The 23422-nt window shown below is 56.6% G+C and overlaps 1 protein-coding gene across 12 annotated transcripts in view; it reads left to right on the forward strand.

Annotated features, from left to right (window-relative positions):
- The window catches only part of IQSEC1 (IQ motif and Sec7 domain ArfGEF 1), a 470459-nt gene that overhangs the window by 408008 nt on the left and 39029 nt on the right, over positions 1-23422 (forward strand). For 11 of the 12 annotated variants that reach the window (XM_045493961.1, XM_045493960.1, XM_045493967.1 and 8 more), the window contains 2 exons: positions 15884-16175; positions 20727-21976. In XM_045493961.1, the coding sequence (XP_045349917.1) occupies positions 15884-16175; positions 20727-21976 (1542 nt within the window). Of the gene's footprint in view, positions 1-15881; positions 16176-20726; positions 21977-23422 lie in introns of all 12 variants that reach the window. The other variant, XM_045493962.1, reaches the window with a different exon arrangement.

The raw sequence follows: 23422 nt of genomic DNA on the forward strand, positions 1-23422 counted from the left end.
GCAAAGCCATACACAGATGAGATCATAGTCAGGGAAGCTGTTTTGTAAACTTTATTGCTTGAGACCAGGTAAGCAGTGGGAAGGATGCAGGGAAAGGGGCTTCTGAAAGTATAAAGCTCTGTACAGATCCACAAGAGACATTTCTGGTTTCCCAAGCAGGAAGTGCTTAGTTTGGTGCTTGGCTGGAGGACACTTATCCTGAATCCCTCTTTTTGGCCTTGACAATCCCAGCAAAAGACTCTCTACTGAGCCCTTCTTCTCTGATCAGCAGTGGGAGCACAGCAGAGACAGCCCCCCATGCCTACACAGGGGTTTGTAGCTGGCAAAGTGTGTCCCCGCTTGATTCCCACATTTCTGTTGGGCAAGAAGGGCAGGAGTGATCCCCACTGCAAAGATGAGACAACCAGAAGCCCAGAGAGGTGAGGTAACTTGCCCCAGGTCACTCAGCCCGGAAGTGAGAACCTCATCTCAACATGGTCTGATCTCACCGATCTCACCATAATCTCTGTGGGTGCTTCTGGAGCCATGAGGGCATTGCTCCAAATACAGAGACAGGCAGAGGAGGTGGCCGAGGGTGGGCAGAGCTGAGCTTCCAACCCCAGGAGACCACCTGAGAGTCCAGTTTGAGAATAGACACCAGGTTATCACAGGGCTTTGCTTTGCTTTGCTTTGCTTTGCTTTTCTTTTCTTTTCTTTTCTTTTCTTTTCTTTTCTTTTCAATGTTTATTTATTTTTGAGATAGTGAGAGACAGAGCATGAATGGGGGAGGGACAGAGAGAGAGAGGGAGACACAGAATCCGAAGCAGGCTCCAGGCTCCGAGCTGTCAGCACAGAGCCAGACACGGGGCTCGAATCCACAGACCGTGGGATCATGACCTGAGCTGAAGTCAGACGCTTAACCAACTGAGCCACCCAGGTGCCCCATCAGAGGGCTTTTCAAATGATATCTTGACCATACGGAACTGAGAAATGAGGGCATCTGGGAAATTGAGGCTTGGTGGCTATGATGGCCACGTGGTTTTGGATCAGAACCAGTGTGGTGGCATTACATGGGTAAGGTCTTGTAAAAGTTAAATACAGGATGCAGCAGAGCGGAAGGTCCTGACGTTCCCACTAGCCGTGCAGAGCTGTGGGAAGTCTTGGATCCTGCCCCTCGGGACTTGGTGTTCTAAATCAGGTTCCCTGGGAATGGCTGAGCCCAGGTCCGCAGATCAGACTGCTGCTCTTTGAGATGGGTCCTCTGTGAGCATGGCGGCAGGCAAGGTGACCAATGGGGGAGGAGCAGGCCGAGTATGGCGAGCAATAGGGAGCGGTGAGGACTAGAGCGGAGGAAGAGCATGCCCCATCTGGGTGTGGCTACCCCTGCTCTGTCTGTCATCAGGCAGGACCGTGGGCCCAGTATGGCCAGATCCTCAACCGTTCCTCTCCCCAAGAAAAGTCAGAAGCCTGGATTTGCATTTAAAGGAAAAAAAATACCTTCTAGATGTCAAGTGTGGTGATTTATTATAGCTTTGGAGGGTTTTTTGTTTGTTTCTTTTTTAAATACTCTTTAGGCCCAGGGCTGCTGACCTGGAGTTCTGTGTTGAGACCCCGTGAGCCATGAGCAGAGAGACCCTCTGGCTTTCAGGGAGCTCTGTGAGGTCTACAGTGTCTGTATGGGGGAGGGGGGGCACCAGGCCTCCCACCCAGCTTTGCCCCGGGGGCAAGGCTCAGGGTCCCGGATGGGCCTCACCCTGCCTTGGCCTGGCCCAGATAGCACTGGGGAGAATAAAGGGCTTTTTCACAGCCTCTCTGTGGAAAGGCTGCCCATCCTGGGCTTGACTGCAGGACTGGTGTTGAAGCCTGATTATCCTCCTGGTTTAGGCCTATCCCCAGCTTAATGCTCCGGACTCCAGGATGTAGGGTAAGATCCCAGGCAGGTTGAAAACCAACTGCTCTGGGACTAATGGCGATGCCACTAGGACTGGCCCCTCACCGAGCAGAGGCCCGGGCTGGACTTGACTGCAGGGTGTTTGCGTCGGCCCCGGGCGCCTGCCCTCATGCAGAGTTTCATGGCTGCCCTCTGCCAGCTGGCTTTCAGCCTAAGTAAAAGCGCACGTTCACCAACTTGTGGAGTGAGACTCTGTTTCTGCTTCCTGTCTGAGACCCCGCCAGAGCCGGCCTGGCCTCACAGCCTTCCCAGGATTGTGGGAGATGGGCACAGGGCAGAGGTAGGCCCAGGGGAACTGAGCCATGGGTCCCCAAGGGGTGGGACCGCATGAGGCCCCTGTCCCCCTGTGACTCAGGGCGTGGAGAGCAGCGTTCTGGGTGCAGACCACATATCTGTATCTCGGAGAAACATTCTGCAGCCGTTTAATATTTCTGAGGCCCAGCTGCAGGGTGAGGGAGTGAGCCCCGTCTCGGCTGTGCAGTGCGTCAGTGACCCAGCTAAGCCTCACTCCCCTCCAGGCCTCGGTGCCCCTGCTTGCAAACCAGAGAGGAGTGAGCCCTGCCCCGGGTTCACAGGGAGTGAACAAGGGGGCCCAGCTGAAATGCCAGGGGACAGTGGATAAGGGGATGCTGCCCAAGGGTCTTAGAAGGAAATGAGAGGGGTTTGGTCCCGCGGCTCTTGGTCCAGGGGAGAAGGTCAGACGAGGTGCGGTTGTGGGAGGGTGCACCTGGCATAGAGTTCTCTGTGTTTGTTGAATGGACAGATGAGTGATGCTGCCTTCCAGGTTCGTGTGGGCTCCTTAGTCACCAGTAGCATCCATCACTCATCCATCCATCCATCCACAAATACTAACTGAGCACCTGCTTGTGCTAAGCCCTGTTCACAGCACTGGGGATGCCTGATCCAGAAACAGAAGCAGCACAGGCAGCCACACCTCCACCCTTCTGGAGCCAGCTTTCTCACAGCAAGAGACAGACTTACAGAACAAATGAATGGAAAAAAGATAGTGAGGTGTGCTATGAAGAGACCCAAGAGCTCGACATAACTGAGACAGCGGAGGTGGCACTTGTAGATCTAGAACCCCTTTTCCTTCCCTCCTGCCTGGGTGACCCCTTCCCCTCCCCCCCCCCCCCCCCGCATTTGCCATGCTCTGAGCTCCATGGGACCCCCTGGGCAGGCACCCATGCACCATGCAGGGCCTCCCCTGGCCTTGCATCAGGCTCAGTGTTTATGCACAGCCAAGACCCTCATCCCGATGGGAGCCCCCAGGATCATAAACATTCAAGGGATATCTGATCGCAGGTTCCAAGGGCTGCCCTCCTGCCCGTCCCTGTCTCCAGGACCCTGAATTCCCATCTCCAAAGCCCGTTCTGGTCCTCCGGGTTATTTTAATGGGACTGACTCACAAGCAGAGGACTGGGACAGTCCAGCCCATCTCTAGCAGGCTGGAGACAGATGTTCTTTATGTTTAGGAGTGAGGCCTGGGCTGGGGAGACTGGAGCCACCACTTCCCCAGGGCCAGAAAGATGACCTTGGAAAACATGTTGACAGGACAGGGTGAGGGCCTGGCTGCATGCACTGGCTTCACAGGACAGCAGACTTTTTTCTTCCCTCTGGCTCTGCGCTGACGAGAACAAGCCCCAACTGAGGAAGGGCGCTGCCGAGGCCCCTCCTGGATAATTCCCTCTAATTAGGCAGGGTATTGGCTGTCTGCAGGGCTCCTTGCCAGGGCGCCATTCACCTGACTCCATCACATCGCCTCGAAGTGGTGGCCTTCCCCCCACCCCAGGCAAGTGGGAAATCGAGGCTCAGGGAAGCTGGGGTTGGAGATTCTCCCTGTCACTCATGTTGCCACCGCATTAGGATGGAGGCAGACCTTGCAGAGCTGTGCAGGGCGCTCAGGACCAGAGGGCAAGGAGCAAGAGCTGGCTGCCACCGCCATGCCCCCGCCAGCTTGGGCATCCTGCCAAACGGCCCCTTTCCTGCTATGCTCGAGAGGTCCGAGAAGACCCCACCATTCCTAAGCGCTGCCTACATATCCCTGTGGCGCCTGCCCATCCCTCCGGGAGCTGCTGACAAGCAGGGAAATGCTGGATGCTGGTTCAGTAAGCATAGCTCTAAAAATAGCCTCTGCTTTGAGAAGCTTATTGTTCAGAGCTGTATATTTTTATATGTATACAGAAAGTTACTCCTGGAGGTCTCGGTGCCGGGTAATTAGAGATAATGCTATAGCCTGGGAGGTACATCTGGGCCAGACCTTGTCTCAGCCTCGGCAGGGCAGGCCTCAGGGTAGGGAGTCAGCAGGCCGGGGCTTGGTTGTGGCTCTCTTCCCTGAGATAAGGGGGCAGTCAGCAGAGAGGCAGCTGGGCACCCATGTAGGGTTGCTCTAGAAGCAGCTGTTGTGGGCTCAGGGTCCACCTGAGACGTCTGTGGGCCCACTTCCTGCAATGGGGCACAGGCTTGGAGTGAACCCCCCATTTTCTCTTGGTTGAGACCTCGGGCCAAGGTCTCTTGGTTGAGACCTGAAGTTGGCCCTGCCTTAGCCCCAGCCACTGGTGGGAGGGGTCAGGCCCCCTCAGCAGCCCTCTGTCCCCCCTCCCTGCCCCTCAGGGAGCAGGGAGACTCCCAGAGGAAGGGCCCTACCTGGCTGCATCCCCCCCTGCCAGCTCAAATCTCAGGGCCCCAGCCCATGCCCAGTGCCCTTTCCTCCTGGGCCTTCCCAGGGCCCCCCTCTCCTCCTGGGCCCAGGTCTGTCCCAGCTTTACAACCAGTCTTCCTTGCAGCCCCCAGCCCCCTTCAGCTGCCACCCCATCTCCACTGTCTCCTCAGCCACCATCCTCAAAAGCTTCTGCACCAGCTCCTCCCTTTACCCCGCCACAGCCCGCCTCCCGATCCCCGCCCTGTGCCACCCTCGGGTCGCCGTGTCCCTGCTCTCTGCTGCCTCAACTTCTTGGTGACTCTGGCCCCGCCAACTTGGATTCAGGACCCTGAGGACTCCTGTCCTTCCTCCCACTCCTCCCACAGGTGTCTCCCAGCTTCTCACCACCCCCCACGTAGCTCCTCACCACCTGGTGTAGACAGTGCTGTCCCCCAGACACTGCCACCTCCCCTCTCCATCTTTCCCCTGCTCACTCAGCCTTGCCCTGGTCCCGGGGTCAAGTCCGGACTCCTTAAGAAGCCTCACAAGGCCCTGCAAGGTCTGGTCCTGCCCGCCCCTCTGTATATGCCAGACTGAACTTCTCCGTCCCGTCCCTCGTGTGCACTGTGAATACCCACCTCTGTCCGCTCAGCCTTCACCCCTCACTGCCGCGTGGCGTTCCTCCACGGGTCCTGGCTGATGCCACATGCCTCCTAGGAATATTTTCCACCTCTGGCACCAGGGCACGGGCTCTGTTCACCATCCTACAGTGCCTGACTCTTCCTCCATTACTGTTCCTAACACAAGCCATCATTATTAATTAATTGCATCCCCCAGTGTGCCCACGAGGACAGGGCTGTGTCTATCTGTTCACAGCCACGCTCACAGTGCCTGGCAGGGGTCTGTCACCTAGCTGGCATTCAGGACATATTCGTTGAATGAAGCGACAGAGTGACCGAGTTGTGTTTTAACAGAGTCCAGTTCCCCATCCTAGCAGGGAAGCCCCAGCTCTCGGGGTCACATCCTCACATATAGTGGTGTGATGGTGCTGTTTCAGTGCTATAGAAGGAAATGGAGCAGGGAAGAATAAGGGAGGGCGGGGGGGGGGGGTGGGGGAAGGGTATGGTTTTTAAATGAGGTGAGCTGAAGGAGATGAGGGAGTGAACCAGGAAGACATCTGAGAAAAGAGACACCAGGCAAAGGGAACGGCATGTACAAAGGTCCTGAGGTAGGAGTGTGCCAGGAATGTAGAGTAACAGGAGGACAGTGGGGGCTGTGGCGGGGTGGCTAAGGGGGCATGGAGGAGGGGTAGCAGGAAGAATGTTTGGGCCTTGCAGTCTTCTGGGTCCCTCTGAGGACTTGGCCTCCGTGAGCCAATGAGGTGGGATCAGAGGAGGGACCTGGTCAGAGTTGTGTTTTAATAGGATCCCAGCTTCTGTATGTAGAAGGGTGTGTAGTAAGAGGCCAGGAGAGCCCATCAGAGAGGCTGTGGCAGCAATGCAGGGAACAGGTGACAGCAGCTCACCGGGCTGGGGGCCGAGGGGCAGGCCAACTGGTCAGGTGCGGCCTCAGTTTTGAAGGTAGAGCAACCACATCTGCTGGCGGGTTGGCAGTAGGGTGTGAGGAAGAGAGAGTTGCCAGGAGTTGCTCTGATTTTGGGCCTGAGTGGCTGAAAGGATGGAGTCGTTCTCCGCCGAGGGGCCGGGAGAGTGCGTGGGCTCCTGGTCAGCCTGCCTGCCTGCCTTCGAGAGGTCCGCCAGTCATCGAAGGGGGGTGGTGCTGGGCAGTTAGATGTTGTGACTACTGTATATCCTCACCAAAGCAGATTTGGGAACCGGTTAAAGCAGGAACCCTCCTGACTGCCCCTGACCCCCAGCAAGCCCTTTTGGGATCTCCGCTGGACTGTCCAGACAGCTCATCACCTCCCTTGCTCTTGGTTAACCAGCCAGAAGTCATGTTGAGCGTGTGTGCCTCATGTGGATTCACACCCCAAGTCTTTTCACGCCTTTCTGCAAAGGCGCCAGCCTCCCCGGGCCCCTCCATGTCAGGCTGTGGCAGTGCCTGGAGGCTGGGAGTGCAGGGCTCAACATCTGTGCCTGCACGAGTGCCTCCCCTGGGCCCTCCTCAGATCGCCGCTGGCTGTACACATTAGAAGCACACCCCGTCCTGCTCACCACTCCTCCTGAGGCCCTTTCTTTCTGGGTCCCGTTCATCCTGACCCTACCCCCCAGCGGAGACACCAGTATTGCCAGGCCTTGGTTTAGGTGGTCCCCAGCTCCTCCTCCCAGGAGGGACAAAGCTTTGGGACGTTGGCTGGGTGTTCATAAGTCACTTCGGTCACCAGCCAGACACCTGTCTTCCCAAGAACACTTATCATGGGTTTAGGCGTCTGTGGGGGTGCTGCCTTTCCACCACCTCCTCTCCCCACCCTGACCAGGGAAGACGTGGATGGCCTGCTTAAGAACGGCCTCCCCAGTTTCCCTGGGGAGGTCTTCTCTGTCCCTTTCTTGCTGGGCACACAAGTTGTGCGTTCCTGTATGCTTTCAGTCTTCCCTTGAAATCCACCCCTCTGTGTCCTTGTACTCTGCTCTTTGCAGCCAGGCCAGCCCTTGGGGGCTGCCTCCCTGGCCCCGGGGACTTTTCACCGAGTGGGAAAGACTGGGAGCATGTCGCACAGCTGAGTCTAGGCTTTGCTCCTGAGCTCTGCAATCTTGGGCAAGCCATGAATCCTTTCTGAGTCTCCTTGATGGGATTAAATACGTGGACGCTGTTTCCTGAGGCAGTCCCTTCCCCAAGAGCTGAACTGCTAAAAACCTCTACATCCCCAGAGCTACCAGGCTGCCTTCACCCTACTTCTGGTGCAACTGACCTGCCTGCTCCCGTTGCCCCGGGATGACCCTGCAGAGACCTGGGAGTTGTAGATGGTCCCAAGGCTGCCTTTCTGCAGCTGAGCCCTCCCCGTTCTTTCTCAGAGGACATGGCCACCTTTTCCTTCCCACCCTCACCTCCCCGGACCCTGCCTTAGTTAATCTGCATCCCTCCCCCAGGACCTGGAGCAGAGCAAAACCATCCCCTCCTGAGTGATAAACCTCAGTTAATATGGCCTGGGCAGCAAAGAGCTGTAGAAGCCCCACGGCAGAACGTGTGAGGGCTGGGAATTAGTTGTTCCTGCCCTGGCCTAGACTCCCTTTCTGGAAATCAGAAACCCTGAAAGCAGAGCATCGGGGAGGCCACAAGGCCTGGAGGCACGAGGGACATATGTATTTCAGGAGGCTGTTTTGCTCTGGCCCGTGCAGACTGCCAGCAGTCAGTCTGGGCTGAGGCTCCTGGCATGGACATTTAACCACAGGCAGACTTTAGAGTGCTGCTTCCTCCAGCATGGGCCAAGCCCACTCTGAAGCGGGTGGCTTTGCCATCTTACGTGACCAGACCTGGCCACACACAGCCCAGGCTTATTTATCTCGTGACCATGCACAACCCCAAGCCCCCCAGGCGCTGGATCCCAGCTCTACCTTGGCATGTCAATGGCATGCTTTTTCCTCTGGACAGCTGGGTGGCTGAGACACCCGCTTGGGGTCAAGTCCGAGCCCTGCTCTTCCCTACATGGGTAGCTTTGGCCTAGTGACTTAACTCCACCAAGCCCCAAGCCCACATATGGAAGGCACGGCTCCCTCCTGGCTCCCCACGATGGTAGTTGGGTTACAGGCCATGTAGTTTAAACACTTAACACAGCACCTGTATGCAGCAGGCTTTACAGAGGAAAGTTACCACTACATGACCCAAACCCATGTGTGTGATTAAGGGGTCATGTGAGCACAGTGGGTAAGTGTGCAGACTCAAACCAGACTGCGTGGGTTCTGAGTTCACCCACTCGCTGTATGACCTTGGGGTTGAGCTTAACCTCCTCTCCATACCTGTAAAGTGGTTTCGAGGACTGAGTCACATTTAATGCTTAGAGCACTGCTAACTATATAGACATTAACTGTTCCTACGATCGGCGTCCTTACGTTGGGGTGAATAGCCAACCTCCTAACAGAGGGTCCCTTCTTCACCCATGCCCCCTTGCTTCTGCCCGGAGCCTCCTCTAACATTTTTCTTGAGAAAAGTCATTCGTGACTTCAAAGGCCATAATTAGAGACATCCGTGGCCCGAGTGGCTGAGAGCCCTCCCCCCCCGGCCCTGACTCACTCCCCAGCTAGAATCAGGACGTGGCGTCTGAGCCGCGGAGCCCGGGTCCCTTTCTGGGACTGTCCCGCCCTCCCTAGGGCCTCGTCACCAGTGACTCCAGCCCATGGCTGGAGGCGGCTGTCTGCGCAGAGAGAGTCCCTGTAGCGGGCAGAGGCGGGTCCCCTGGCTCACACACTGGGCCTGTCTGCCCCCCATCTCTAGCTGCCGGGATGTGTAGGTTGGGCCCTATCAGTCAAAGAATAACCAGAGACAGCATTTAGAAAATGCCTTTTATGAAGTGAGCAGTCTTTTAAGGACTTCATATGTGTTGACTCTGTTAAGCCTCATAGCAGGCGTGTGTAGTCAGGACTCTGCTCCCATTTTACAGCAAAGGAAACTGAGGCATGGAAGTATTCTTGCCCGTGGTTACTCAGCTGGTAAGCAGTAGAAGCAGAATTCCAACCCAGAAATCTGGCTCGGAGGCTGCATCAGGGGGGCCACCCAGCCCCCTCGCTTGGCAGGAAGGCACAGGGATGTTACACTCTTCAAAATGTGTTTTCAGTTCTTATGTGCTTTTCATCATCCTAGGGCGGTCGGAAACTCTAGACGTTGTTCTGTAGCGATCCAGCCATTTCCCCACATAAATATCATACACACCAGCCCCTGGCAGAGGAAGGCACATTTGGAAGACTGGAGAAGGGGAGGAGGAGGTTGGGGTCACTGTCTCGGGATTCAGGGCTCTGAGTCCCTAGGCCAGAGGGGCCAGAAGGGACACATCCATGTGCAGCTCCAGCTATCAGCTGGCTAGCTGTGCCGGGCCAGCTCACCTCTGGAGCCCCATTGTGCCCATGTGGAGCTTTCTCTCGGAAAGGAGCCCGTCTCGGGTCCCGGTCTTTGCTGGAGGCCAGGACTTCCAGGGACCAATCCCCTCATGGAACGGGACTCCCGGTGGGGTGGGGTCCACCCCTCACATTCTCTCTTTCTCCAGGTGATCTACACCATGACAGAGTGTGGGAACGGGGGGTTTCACTAGCTGGGGGTAGCCTCGTGCAGGAAGTGGGATTTGAGTTGGACCAGAGTGTGGCCCCTCAGAGGCAGAGGAATGCAAGTGAAGGGCAGCGGGGATGCATGGGGTGGGGGGTGCAGATTCAGACAGTCCATAGCAGATTCTAGCCGGTAGAGGAGTCCTTTTGCTAGATCCCTGACAGGAATCTGACCTGCAGCTTGCACATCTCCTATGACAGACAGCTCATCACTTCCTAAGCAGCGCTAACCACATGAGCACATACTTTCTCAGGGAGGACAACCTCGGCCGTAGTTCTGTCTGCAGACATCTGTTCCATCCTTCTCTTGTCAGCCTGTCAGAGGTTTAATGCTAGGCATCATCCCTCCCCTCTGGCTGCTTTTCTCCTGCCAACCAGTCCCAGCTCTTTGTGAGAGGTGGTTTCTAGACCTGGAGTTTTATTCCCGGCATACTGTAATTTGGGGTTGGCAAATAGAGTTTTGCCACAAGCCAGCTGGGGTCAGGCATGAGGAGATCTGCAGGAGGGAATCTGTGATCAATTAGCAATGTCTGCCACAGACAAACGAGGAGAAGCAAGCGGTTTGTGCCCAGACGCGGTCCTCTGCTGTGATCTGACACCTGTAGTGGACAGCCAGGCTGCTTTTGCTTCTGGCTTTGTATTCATGTTAGCGACTGGCTTCCCAGCTGTGTCACTGCATCAGCTCATGTTAAGCTCATGGTCGGCCAGACAAACCTTGTCTTTTTTCATAAGAACAGCCATCAAACCAGAATCTTCCCCAGAGCTTGACATTGTTTCCATTATATGGATATATAAGTAATTTAAATCAATCCCTTGTTGACGGGCATTTAGATTATTTCCAAACTTTTATACTTAGAAACAACACTGCAATGAAATTCCTTGCATTTACCGCTTTGCAGATTCGCTCATTTCCTTAGCGTGAATCTCTAGGAGAGGGATTACCAGACCAGGAGCACCTTCTGAGAGTGCTAGGCAGCAGCCTCCTAACTGTCATAGAATGTTCCAGAAATTCTAAACTGCCAGGGACTGTCAGCCACTTGGAACAGGTGCCAGCCCCACTCCTTGATTTGCATATGACCCAGGTGTCTAGGAGAGATCCCGGATGCCATTGTGCAGTTGAGGACCCACTCCAGGGTGTTCAGGCCTGGCTGATGGACGCAGGTTGTAGCAGAAGCTTCCCAAAGGCAGCTGACCTGGGTGGTGAGATGTTGTGCTCTGGTGCAGAAATCACCGTGGCAAAGAAATGGTGTGCAGGGTGGGCTGCTGGTGCAGGAGGCAGGGGAGGGAAGAGGGGGTTGGGGCAGCAGAGGATGGAGGCCAGGGGCTGGGCCTGATGGTTCCCTGACCCCCAAATCCCTGCTGTGTCAAGCGTGCCGTCATATAAAGCAAAGGTATCCATCCCTAGGGCAACCTGCTGTGGGGAGGGAGAGGATGACTGTTCTGTTCACACTGGACAACCCTCCTCCTCCCCCAGGAAGGAACTGGGGGCAGAGCTGAGTACTAACCAGAACCGAGGGGCCCGTGAGTTTCAGGGCGTTGCTATAAGTAAACTAGCTTTACAGGTTCCGTCAGAGGATGGTCAAGTGGAATTTGATAGCTGTTTCCCTCTAGTACTCTGAAAAACTTATACCAACTTAGACGTTCTGAGAGAGGCTATTGGTCATACTCGTCACCATGGGGCATTTTCACTTGAAAAAAAGTTACCTTTCTGTTCACCAGCTGTTCGGCTCAGATTAAGAAAGGAGTCTCTTTTCGTGTCGAATAGTGTGTGGCTTCTGATCGTCCTCGGGCTCAGGGTGGGTTCTTGAGCTGCATACGTACTTTCACGCAGTGCTCACTTATGTATCAGAGGACATTGTTGGTTGTGGGGCCATGCTGGTTGCGGTAGGATGGCCTGGCCAATTCTTTTCTTACCAGGATGGTCTGGGGTTGGTTTTGATTTTGGTGCCGTGGAAGCATTGCCACATTGCACGAGTCGAGAGGATACCATTCAGGTAGATTCAGCAGGACTTGGTGACAGATTGAATGGGACGGGGGTGGGGGTTGGCTGTGGGGGAGGGCCTGACGTGATGACGACACCCAGGGCCCTGACTCGTGTCACTGTGTGACGGTGGAGAAAGAGCATGAGTTTGGTTTGGGGCACCTAGGATGTCTGGCAGGAATGATGTGAGAAACTATGTTCCAGGACCTGGCTCCCAGCAGGCATGGGGAAATGCCTTCTCTCCTTTGGCAAGTATTTACTGAGCACTGTTACCTGGGCACGCGGGTTGGCATTTGGGGAACATCAGCAAGCAAAACAGACAAATTGCCCCCACTCTCTTACAGCTTATACACTGATGTCCGAGACAGACGACAAACCAAAAAACAAGATAAATGCATTATACAGTGTGTTTTGAAGTAATGATTGTCACCAAAGGAAAAAACAAAAGAGAAGAAAGGGACCAGTAATCTGGGAGTGGGAGTGGAGAGAGAGCTATGATTTTTAAATCTGGTGCTAGCAGAGATCTGGTTCCAGGCAGAGAGAACAGCCAGTGCAAAGGCCCTGAGGCAGGAGGATGCCTGACCCCTTTGAGCACAGAGGAAGTCCGTGAATCAGGAAGTCAGAATGAGCAAGGAGAGGAGCTAAGATGAGAGCAGCTGAGGTCAGGCCTTCAAGGACATTGCAAGGACAGCGTCTTCTAAGTGTAATTGGGATCAAGGGAAGCACTTGATCTTATGTTTTATCAGAGTCACTGTGGCAGCCATGGGGAAAAGAGAGGCAGGGGGACCACCGAGGAGGCTGTTGTGATAATCCAGGGAGCAGTGATGGTGGCCTGGACCATCTGCTGAGAAGGGAGCAGAGCCTGGGTGTGTACAGAAGGTAGGGCTGATAGGGAGAAGGCTGCAGCTGCCTCATGGTGAAGAGAAAGGCCGCGAGTGACCGTCAGACCCCTTCCCTTGGCTGTGAGGGGAGGCTTGGCCCTCTCTCCTGAGCATGTTCTGGAACCTGCTGCCTTAAGACAGTTGGGAGCCAGGTAATGCCCAGAGCAAGGATCCTGGGCTGGCATAGCCCCAGGAAGTGCCGCATCCCTGTCAGGTCACCACTCACAGACATCCTGCCCCTGCCCCCAGCCTTCAAGGCAGCCAGGCCCTTCCCCGGCTACTGAGCCACATACGGCCCTTGAGTCCAGAGGCTTGTCGCCTGCTTCTCTTTCCTCGGCCCCAAACCACAGCCAACCGGGGAATGAAGACAGCCTCTCACATTCACAGACTCATCACCACTGCTGCCAGGAACAATGCCCCTTTGCCTGTTCACCATTGCTTTGAGGCCCGGTGAGCAAGGCCCAGGGAAAGGGTTGAATCCCCCGCAGACACGAGAGGTGGCCACTGCCTTATCCTGGGGCGTGTCAAGGCCCACCCCTCCCTGACGGAGCCACCGTGAGGCACAGAAGGGCTTCCTGCTCTGGGGACCTGCAGAGAGCCCGCCCCTTCGGTCTCCCCGTGTTTCTGGAAACCCGGGGTTGTGAGACTCTTTTAAAACCTTATAAGCAGGGCTCCGGCTGCTTGTCCTCGAGGATGAGATTTTGTCTCCTGTCAGCCTCTTGCTCGGAAAAACAGACTCTGCCCCCGAATGAAGCATTTCCAGTAGGGGGGATGTATGTGTAGAAATACTTCCTTGCGAGGTGCTCGGAGGCTGCACGAAAAGGGCAAGGCAGGGAGGCGTGTAGGGGCCAGAGCAAAGGCAGGCGCTCTGGCTCATCTGTCCATGGATAGGCTTGCTCGCCCGTAAGCTGGGGATTGACCACCTACGAGTCTAATAGGGGGATTCCTTCTCTCTTCCATGCAACTATTGATCAAGGCACCGAGTATTTATTGTGAGGCACTGTTCAAAGCTATGTCAATAGAATAGGGGAATTTTAACTTTTGTTAGATCCCACCCTTCTCCCCCACCCAGTGCACACAAATGGGGCCCAGAGGAAACAGCCGTTGGGTAACTGTGACGTCAGGAGTCTTGAAGGGTGATATTCCTCTGATACCTTAAGAGGGTCTAGTCCATCCACGTTGATAATGGATGGGGAGGCAGGCCTGGAAGTGAAGGATGACCCTCCCTGATTTACAGCCACATCAAGGCAAAGTACCCAGACCTCTTCCCCAAGGAAGGACCTTTGCCACACTTTAGCCTCTGGGGAGCAGGATGGGATGTCCTTTGTCACAGGACACCCACCGCATGTCCCCGGAGGCCAGAGCCAGTTGGTGGAGCGGAAGTCCTGTACTATTCTTGACCTACAAGTTGGAAAGCAAGTGCAGGGATTTGCAGCCCATCCCTGGCTCGGGGCAGAACTGGAACCAAAGGGCAGGCTGTTTCCCTCTGCCCCTACTCTGAGTCTGTCACCCCCAGGAGTCCGTGAACAGTCACCTTCTATACTGGCAGGGAGCCCTGCCAGGCCCTGTGATGTGTGGGGACAATGTAGCAGAGCTGGGCGGGGGAAGACCCTTTGGTCCCAGGGATGTTGCGTGTGGGGTGCTCCCTTTGGTCTAAAGACAGGATCCCTGAGGAAGGACTGCAGCCTGAGAGGGGGTGCTGTATTCCCTTCTCTCTGCTGGGCCCCTTCCAGAGAGACCCCTGCCCTGGACCCAGGGATCAGAGAGCCTTCAAAGGTTGACTGATGTCTTGCAGGGACAGGGAAATGGCAAGGCTTGACCAGAGAGGCTACCGGAAGCCGTGTGAGAAACAACCTTGTCTCCTTGTCCTATGCTGAAAGGTAGTCTGCAGAAGGAACCAATGTCTGTTTTCTGAGTTCACGAATTTGGGATGAGCCACTCCCTCTCTGTCCCCACAGTCTGGTGCTTGGAATGTTGAGAGGGATGAGGGGCGGTGAGGTGGAAGGGTGTGCCCGGGCTTGGAATCCAGCCAACTTGGTGCTGACCCCCGGACTCACCCACTCACTACCTGTGCAACCACAGACAGGTACCCGTACTTCTGTGGGCCTCAGTTTCCCCACCTGGAAATGGTGAGTTAGTAATTCTTTGCAGACTGGTTTTAAGATTTAGAGAAAATATGGGGTGCCTGGGTGGCTCAGTCGGTTGAGCTTCCAACTTCAGCTCAGGTCACGATCTCATAGTCTGTGAGTTCGAGCCCCGCGTCGGGCTCTGTGCTGGCAGCTCAGAGCCTGGAGCCTGCTTCAGATTCTGTGTCTCTCTCTCTCTCTGCCCCTCCCCTGCTCATGCTCTGTTTCTCTGTGTCTCAAAAATAAATAAACACATTAAAAAATTTAAAAAAAAAGATTTAGAGAAAATATATGTATGACACTGTATTCATTTCCAAGCTTGCCATAACAACCACAGACTGGTATTTATAAATAAATGGTAACATTTGTTTTCTCACTGTTCCAGAGGGAGGCCGGAAGTCCTGTATGTTAGTGTCATTAAGGTCTCTCTCCTTGGTGGCCACCTTCTCCTTGTGTCCTCACATGGTCGTCCCTCTGTGCGTGTCTGGCTCCTAATCTCCTCTGAGAAGGACACCAGTCGTGTTGGATTAGGACCCTAATAGACCTCACTGTAACTTAACTACCTCTTTGAAGATCCCGTCTCTTAACACACATTCTCAAGTGCTGGGGTTAGGACTTCAAGATATAAATTCTGGGCGGGGACACGATTCAGCCCATAACAAATGTTACAGTGCCTGATGCCCAAGTAGGTGTGGAGAGAAGAGTCACTTTTGTTAATTTTTATTTAAAAAAATAAGAACAAAAAGTACAAAAATCCGTGGTTGACTCAATCCATGTGGTGGGATTGAGGCAGAGAAGGTGACCGGAGTCTTTTAGGGGGTCAGTAAATATTCACTGACCACCTACTGTGTGCCAGGCCCCACTCTGGGCACTGGGGTTCATCACTGCCTGTAGTCGGTCAAACCTCTGTCCTCACGAGCTGACACGCTCATGTAGGAGATGGACAATAAGCAAAATCAATCAGTAAAGTGTGTTGGATGCCGAAACGGTGTTGCAGGGGACGCGGGGGGGGCTGCCTCTTGGCTGCAGCCCCCTCCCAGCTCCTGGCTCCCTGTCAGGCCCCGGGGTCTTGTCTCCCACTCACAGGAGGCCTCTCTCCTCTCTCTGTCCCCTGCAGCGTGGAGGGCGAGGCCCCCAGCAGCGAGACCGGCACGTCCCTGGACAGCCCGTCGGCCTACCAGGGCCCCCTAGCGCCCGGTTCCAGCCTGAGCCCGGACCACTACGAGCACACGTCGGTGGGAGCCTATGGGCTGTACGCGGGCCCGCCGGGGCAACAGCAGCGCACACGGAGGCCCAAGCTGCAGCACTCGACCTCCATCCTGCGCAAGCAGGCCGAGGAGGAGGCCATCAAGCGCTCGCGGTCACTCTCTGAGAGCTATGAGCTCTCCTCGGACCTGCAGGACAAGCAGGTAGGCGGGACCCACCACGCGGGGACAGGCAGCCGGGCTGCTCTGCCTGGAGGACGACGCGCGGCCCTTTGCTGGGACTGCCTTGGGCAGCAGGAGTCTCGGCTCTCGGACACCGGCGTCCTGTGCTCTCCCACAGATGGAAGCATGGTTATGCGCACGCGCGCTACGACTGTGACCTTTGTGTCGGCCCAGGCTGCCCTTCCTGCTCCTCCCGACCCATGGAGGCTCTCAGAGTGAGGGCACTGGAGTGTCAGGACTTCGCCTCTCCCCCACTCACAGTCCTCATGGCCATGCACACAGGTTAGGTGGCCAGACACTGAGGGTTTGATGTCCCAGGAAAGGGCTGAACCTTAGGTAGCCCTGGGGAGGAGTCCCCGCGGAGAAGGGCGGGAGGTCAGCTTACAACATAAATAGCACAGGCTCTGAAAAGAACACCAAGCCCATCCACAGCCAGCGGGCGAGGTTGCTTATTATATCCCTTTCAGTTTACAACTCTGTGTTCTCGTGGGAAACGACCTCACTGAGGGCTCACTTCCTCCCAAGGCAGGGGCCTTGGCCCAGACCCACTGTGAGGTTGGCACCTGTGTGCAGAATGAGGTGGGCGCATGGCCCGCCCCTGTGGCTGGGCTCCAGGGAGAAGTAAAGACATCTGCTTGGGGTCGAGGGGAGAGGCCTGTCCTGGCTGGGCGGGGGCCAGGGCCGGAGAGCTCTTGCTTCAAGAGCAGGCACATAGTAGGTACTTTAATAAGAATTCTCGTGTGAACTGATGGCAAGAACCCGAGGCTGCAGCAAGCAGCTGTGCAAATGTGCAAGGCCCAACTTGTGTGGCCGGCTTCCCCTAGCTTCTGGGAGTTCCTTGGGCCATCTCCTTGTGAGTCCTGGGTGGCCACATTGACCCCTCGCCTTGCTGCCCTCCATTTGCCTCCTAGTCTTCCCACGTGTCTTTTACAGAGCAGAGGTCTGGGCCCGGTGTGGCACCTGGCTCGGAGGAGCAATGCAGGTACTGCCCAGGGCAGATCTTCCCTATCCCCCACCCCCAGAATCCCCTACAGGCCCCTCCTGTCCCTGTTCTCGGTTCCACCCTGCGGCTTTGGACAGTCCTACTTGCTCAGCCCTCGTTCTCTTCAGCCTTCTGCCTGTGAGTTGGGAGACAGGGAGCCTGGCCAGTGGCCAGGGCCTGATAGCAAATAGCCCCCCGTCCCCTGTGTCACTTGGCCCCGTAGCCAGGCCCACAACAGGGGAGGACCACCTCTGTTCCATTTATCAGTTCCACCCAGACCCAAAGTGGATCAGAAACAGTTGATAGTAAAAGACCCCCAACAGAACCATTGAAGTAGAAGTAAGGAGGTTGAAGACCTAAGAGAGGCCCGTGGAAATAAATAATCGTCTGCTTCATCTGGTCTTACCGTGGCCACGGCTGTTCATTTTCATCTCACGCATGTTAACCAAAAGCCCATCGTGTGCCACACACCAACCATGCTGGGTGTTGGGAAGTCGACAATGGACAGGGCGAGGCCCCAGCTCTTGAGCCGACACTGTGGTCCAGAAGATGGATCCGCAGACAAGTTAGCAATAAAGACAGTTTAATTCCGGAACGTGATACAAACCCCAGAGATTATAAAATAGGGGGAAGAAGTGGAGTGACTGTGGGAGGCGCCAGCATTGGATAAGGGTGGTGAGGAAGGCCTCCCCAGGCTGGCATTAGAATGGAGTGTCTGAGGAAGGGGCCTTCCAGGAAGCGGTGACTGCAGGCGCAAAGGCCCTGAGGCAGAACAGCAGTGGTAGAAAGGATGGCAAGGAAGAGGTGGTGGAAAGGTGAGAGGGTCTCTGAGCTGTTGACTTCCTGGCAATCCTAGCTAGAGTGGGAATAGGACAGATTACATGGGAGCTGCCGGATGGAAGCAGGGTGCGCAATAGGGTAACATGGAGTCCCGATTAGTGAAGGGAGCCCTCTGGCTTCAGGGCCTCTGTACCTTCTGGCAGTTTCCTATCAATGAGAACAAGAGTCCTGAGTCATCAAGAAGTGGTAGGTCTGCTTTGTGGAAGGGCGTTTCCTCTCTGTTCCCCATCCCTCCCCCAATGTTGAGAAGTGTCCTTTTAAAGGGAGAGTGAGGGCTTGCCGGGAGAGCCCCCGCTACGGGTCAGCTCCACCTCACCTCCCAGAGCCTCTGTCCTCCGAGAAGTGGGGAGTCCCAGAGCCCCTCTGCAGACTGGATGTCATGTGAGTATTGGGCGAGGGTGATGTCTAGCAGGTGAGCACGTACAGATTGGATTCCCTCCCCTGTACCCCAATAAACTTTCAGACTGGGCCTTGAGTCAGTTCTGGCCCAGACGGAAGAATGACCAGGGGGAGTCTAGGCAATGCGTAAGAGCAGGCCTGGGCCAGCATGTGTCCTGGACCAAGAGGGGCTTTGATGACAAAAACAGAGCCCATTTCTGCCTTCCCAAAGTCCCTCTTCTTTCCCCTGACCCCTCCCCCAGATCTGGGGAGCCAGTCTCAGGCAACCAGTGTTGCTACTTGGATTCTGAGGTCCAAAGTCAGCAGGGGAGAGAGAGCCCTGAAGTGAACCCTGGATCTGAGCTGGTGACACTGCCATCGTGACCCCACCCCCAAAGGTGACGTGAGGGGGCCCACAACACAGGCCTTGGACAGCAGAGAAGAGATGGCTCCCTAGAGCTCAGCCTTGGGCCCTTTATCGGCTCCATTGGCTTTCACAGCCCCACTCAAAACCCCAAGAAAACAAAGTCTGCTTACAGATGTGGAAGTGAGGTCATCTCTTTGGATGGTGTTCAGTAACTTCAGGGCAGGAGAAAAAACAGACCCACCCTGGCTGACTCTGGGCCCAGAAAAGTCGTTTTGATCCACCCCCCCCCCCCCCCCCCCACACACACACACACACTCCACGCTCCTCTCCTCTGAAGGGAGCCGCTCTGCCCAGCCTGCTGCTCCCTTGCCTGTGGGCCCCAGAGAGCTGGCGCGTTCGGTTTTCGGGGGGAGCTGACATCCCAGAGCCGGGAAGTGAGGGGTCCAGGACCTGCACTGATGTGCGTGAAGCTCCAAGCCCTCTGTTCCCGGCCCACCCCACCGCGGCTCTGAGTGACCCTCTCCCCTGACTCGGGCCATAGCCTGGATTTGCTGAGCGTCTGTTTGGTTCTATTTCAGTTAGGTGTGTGTGTGTCTGTTCCCCTGGACAGGCTGTTTGCTTCTTGAGGGCAGGGACCTTATCTCTCTCTGCCACCAGCTTTGGTGTGATACCGGGCACAGAGTAGGCAGGTGGGGTCTAGACAAGCAGGGTGTGGTGCACATGTGCCTCACTCCTGAGGACCTGAGACCTCTCTTGGCCCCACATCAGGTACCCCCTGTGCCCAGCACCCCAAAAGCCCTGGCTTGGCCGAGAAACCAGTTCCTTGTCTTGAGTTCTCTTTGATTCCTACAGAGCAGGCTCCTACTCAGGAACAAGGCGCGGGGAGCAGCCCTTGGGCTGTCCTTGGTCACCGAGCACTGGCATGAGCCTCAGGGCTTTGGGAGGCTCGTGGGTCACATGGGGGAGTCCCAGGCAGTGCTACCTGCCTGTAGCCTTGCCCCGTCTCCGTGCCTCATCAAGGAGAGGGATGAGCAGGACACATGGTTCCGGACTCGCTCTGGAGTCTGGAGGCCTCCAGCCATGTGCTCAGTGTCTTCTCTGGGCCTTAGCTTCCCCATCTGTCTAGTGAGGGGCCTTGGGGACCCCCTAAATTGTAAACACCTTCCAGGAATGCCGTCAAGGGCCTTCTAGCATCTATGTCATCAGGTGCTCCCCATGATCCTACAACGTGGGTCTGAGTCTGTCCCCTACTTTATAGATGCGGAAACTGGGGAAGGGCACGGCTTCAAGGCTTATGCAAAGTAACACAGCTAACGAGGGCAGGGTGGGATTGCAGCATGGGCATCTGGCCTCGAAGTCTGTGCCTCAGTAAGGTGATTCTCTCAGGCCTCCCTGAAGCTCAGTCACACACACACACACACACACACACACACACACACACACACACCTGCCCCCAGCTAGTAAGAGCACATTGTCTGCTGTAGAGAAGAAATAAGGCCAAAAGCCTGCAGCCCCTGCTCAGCGTCCAGGGTCTCACTGACATCTTTGGCGGGTCTCTTAACCTTCTCATGCCATGGGTCCCTCCTCTCTGCAGGGGCTGCCTTCATGTCTCCCAGCATCTCCCAAGTTTCATTAAACCACAGGCCCGCAAGATGCACTAGGGCCAAAGGTTTCTGTGGCCAAAGAAATTTGGGAACTCGCCACCTTTTAAAGGTTCTGAGAAGTCCCGCAGGGAACATCTTGCGTTCACGTGGTGCTGCTCCATTTTATTTGTCCTGGGAACCCCCGTTTTGCCCACCTTCACCAGCTCGCCTCCGTGGTTGCTGGAATCAACTTTGGGATGTGCCCAGGCCTCTCTCTCCACATGGTGCTGCCACGGGGCTGGGCGCCAGCAGGAGCATGGGTGGGCAAGGCGCTGTGCCAGCGCGCGGGGCTGTCCTCACCGTCCTGTCCTCTCCCCTCCCAGGTGGAGATGCTAGAACGCAAGTATGGAGGCCGCCTTGTGACCCGCCATGCGGCCCGCACCATCCAGACGGCCTTCCGCCAGTACCAGATGAACAAGAACTTCGAGCGCCTGCGCAGCTCCATGTCGGAGAACCGCATGTCGCGCCGGATCGTGCTGTCCAACATGAGGATGCAGTTCTCCTTCGAGGGTCCTGAGAAGGTGCACAGCTCCTACTTCGAGGGGAAGCAGGTCTCAGTGACGGACGACGGCTCGCAGCTGGGGGCCCTGGTGCCGTCGGAGCGCGGCGACCTCGGCGAGCCGCCCGCCCTCAAGTCTCCCGCCCCATCCAGCGACTTCGCGGACGCCATCACGGAGCTGGAGGACGCCTTCTCCCGGCAGGTGAAATCGCTGGCAGAGTCCATCGACGACGCCCTCCACTGCCGCAGCCTGCACTCGGGGGAGGCGCCAGCTGCCGACACGGGGCGGGCCCGGGATGCCGAGCCCAAGCCGGCCCTGCACGGCACCGACCACCACAAACTGGACGAGATGACGGCCTCGTACAGCGACGTCACCCTGTACATCGATGAGGAGGAGCTGTCGCCCCCGCTGCCCCTCTCACAGGCTGGGCACCGGCCGCCCAGCGCCGAGTCGGACCCGCGGCTGCGGGCCGGGGGCGCCTCGCAGGACTACTGGGCGCTGGCCCACAAAGACGACAAGGGGGACACGGACACGAGCTGCCGGAGCACGCCGTCGCTCGAGCGGCAAGAGCAGCGGCTGCGCGTGGAGCACCTCCCGCTGCTCACCATCGAGCCGCCCAGCGACAGCTCCGTGGACCTCAGCGACCGCTCGGACCGCGGCTCGCTCAAGAGGCAGAGCGCCTACGAACGCGGCCTGGGCGGGCCACAGGGCAGCCCCAAGCACGGCCCCCTGGGCGGCCCCCCGAAGAGCCTTCCCCGGGAGGAGCCCGAGTTGCGGCCCCGGCCCCCCCGGCCCCTGGACAGCCACCTGGCCATCAACGGCTCGGCCAACAGGCAGAGCAGGTCTGAGTCTGACTACTCGGACGGGGACAACGACAGCATCAACAGCACGTCCAACTCCAACGACACCATCAACTGCAGCTCTGAATCGTCGTCCCGTGACAGCCTGCGGGAGCAGACGCTCAGCAAGCAGACCTACCACAAGGAGACCCGCAACAGCTGGGACTCCCCGGCCTTCAGCAACGACGTCATCCGCAAGAGGCACTATCGCATTGGCCTCAATCTCTTCAACAAGTGAGTGCCTGCCAGCCCCGCGGGAGCGTGGGGCAGGCCTTCCTCTCGTGCCCCGGGGCCTTTGCACACACCTGTGGTTTAAAAATGAGCACGCGTGAGGCCGTGACACTGCGCTAATGGCACCTACAGCAGCACCTGGCACAGCCGATGCTGTCATAGAGGAGATTGGAGCCCGGTGAGCGGTGGGCCCGGCCCCCCCCCCGCCCCCCCCCCGCCCCCCCCGCCCCTGAGGACCCTGTCGCAGGGAGAGCAGAGGCTCACAGGCAGAGCCGCAGCTGAATGAAGGGTTTCTCTGATAGAGCAACATGGGGACAGGAGTTCAGGGCCCTGTTGGCACCTAGAACAGCCCCCAGCATACAGTAGGTTCTCTGGAAACATGAACGTACAGGCTGATGTGCTGTGAAACGCTGCACCTGGCCATGAATACCAGGCTCGGGGGGTTGGATTTTATTCTCTGGGTGACGAGGGGCACGAAGGTCTTTGGGCGAGGGCATGATGGTGTCCGTGTCTGAACAAGATCTCCCAGGGCAGGTGCAGGCTGGGCTCAGAGGCTTGCGTCGGGGAGGAAGGACACAGATAAACCCAGTGCTAGCAGAAATCTCAGCAAGGTCTTGTGGGAGATGTGTGAATTGGGTCTGTTGAGTGGCCACTGCCCGCCAGGAGTTCTAGAAAGGTGCTGTGGGGGCAGTCCTGAGAGCAGATTTAAGGAGGGAGAAGGGTATTTAAAGCAGACTATTCTTAGCCCGGCCAAAAATAGCAAGCGGAAGGGGAGGGGAGCTGTGACTACTCCCTAGGAGGAGACTCTGGCGGGCTCTGGTTATTCAACCTCATATTTCACATCGTTTCCAGCCCCGGGGCCTCTGGGATTGGGGGTCATCAGACGTCAGCCTGGCACTGACCCCTTCAAACTTGGGGATGTGGCCAGACTGCCCGGTGGTTACGGACACATGCCCTCTACTCTCCCCTGTGCCCTCTTCTAGATTTAGGGAGACTTGGGGCCACTTTTGAGCCATCCCTGGCACAAATGGAAGTGCTGCTCTGTCTTGGGGATTCAGAGAGGCCTCGACCCACAGGGTGGGTGTAAGGAACGGGACATTTACATGGGAGCAGCCAGAGGTCTCTGGGTCACTGGTCCTCACTCAGCTAAGAACTAAGAGTCTCAGACACCTCACATCTGCCAGGGTGCTCTCTCCTGAGACTCCCATCAGCCTGTGGCTCACGGCTTGTGAGGACAGCCTCACCACTGCACGAACCATGGCTGGAGCAGCACACTAGCAGGAAGGGCCATATCCTGCTGAGCCCACCCTGAGCTCTGTCCGGAAAATCCGTTCCCACCTGCTCCTGGGCACAGGCCAGCTCCCAGACCCAGGCCCGTGCCCTCCTGGGGGAGACTGGAATGACCTGGGGCTCGCCTAGTGTCCAAGCTGACCTCTTGGACTGGCAAAC

The sequence above is a fragment of the Leopardus geoffroyi genome, chromosome A2, assembly GCF_018350155.1.
Source record: "Leopardus geoffroyi isolate Oge1 chromosome A2, O.geoffroyi_Oge1_pat1.0, whole genome shotgun sequence".
NCBI lineage: Eukaryota > Metazoa > Chordata > Mammalia > Carnivora > Felidae > Leopardus > Leopardus geoffroyi.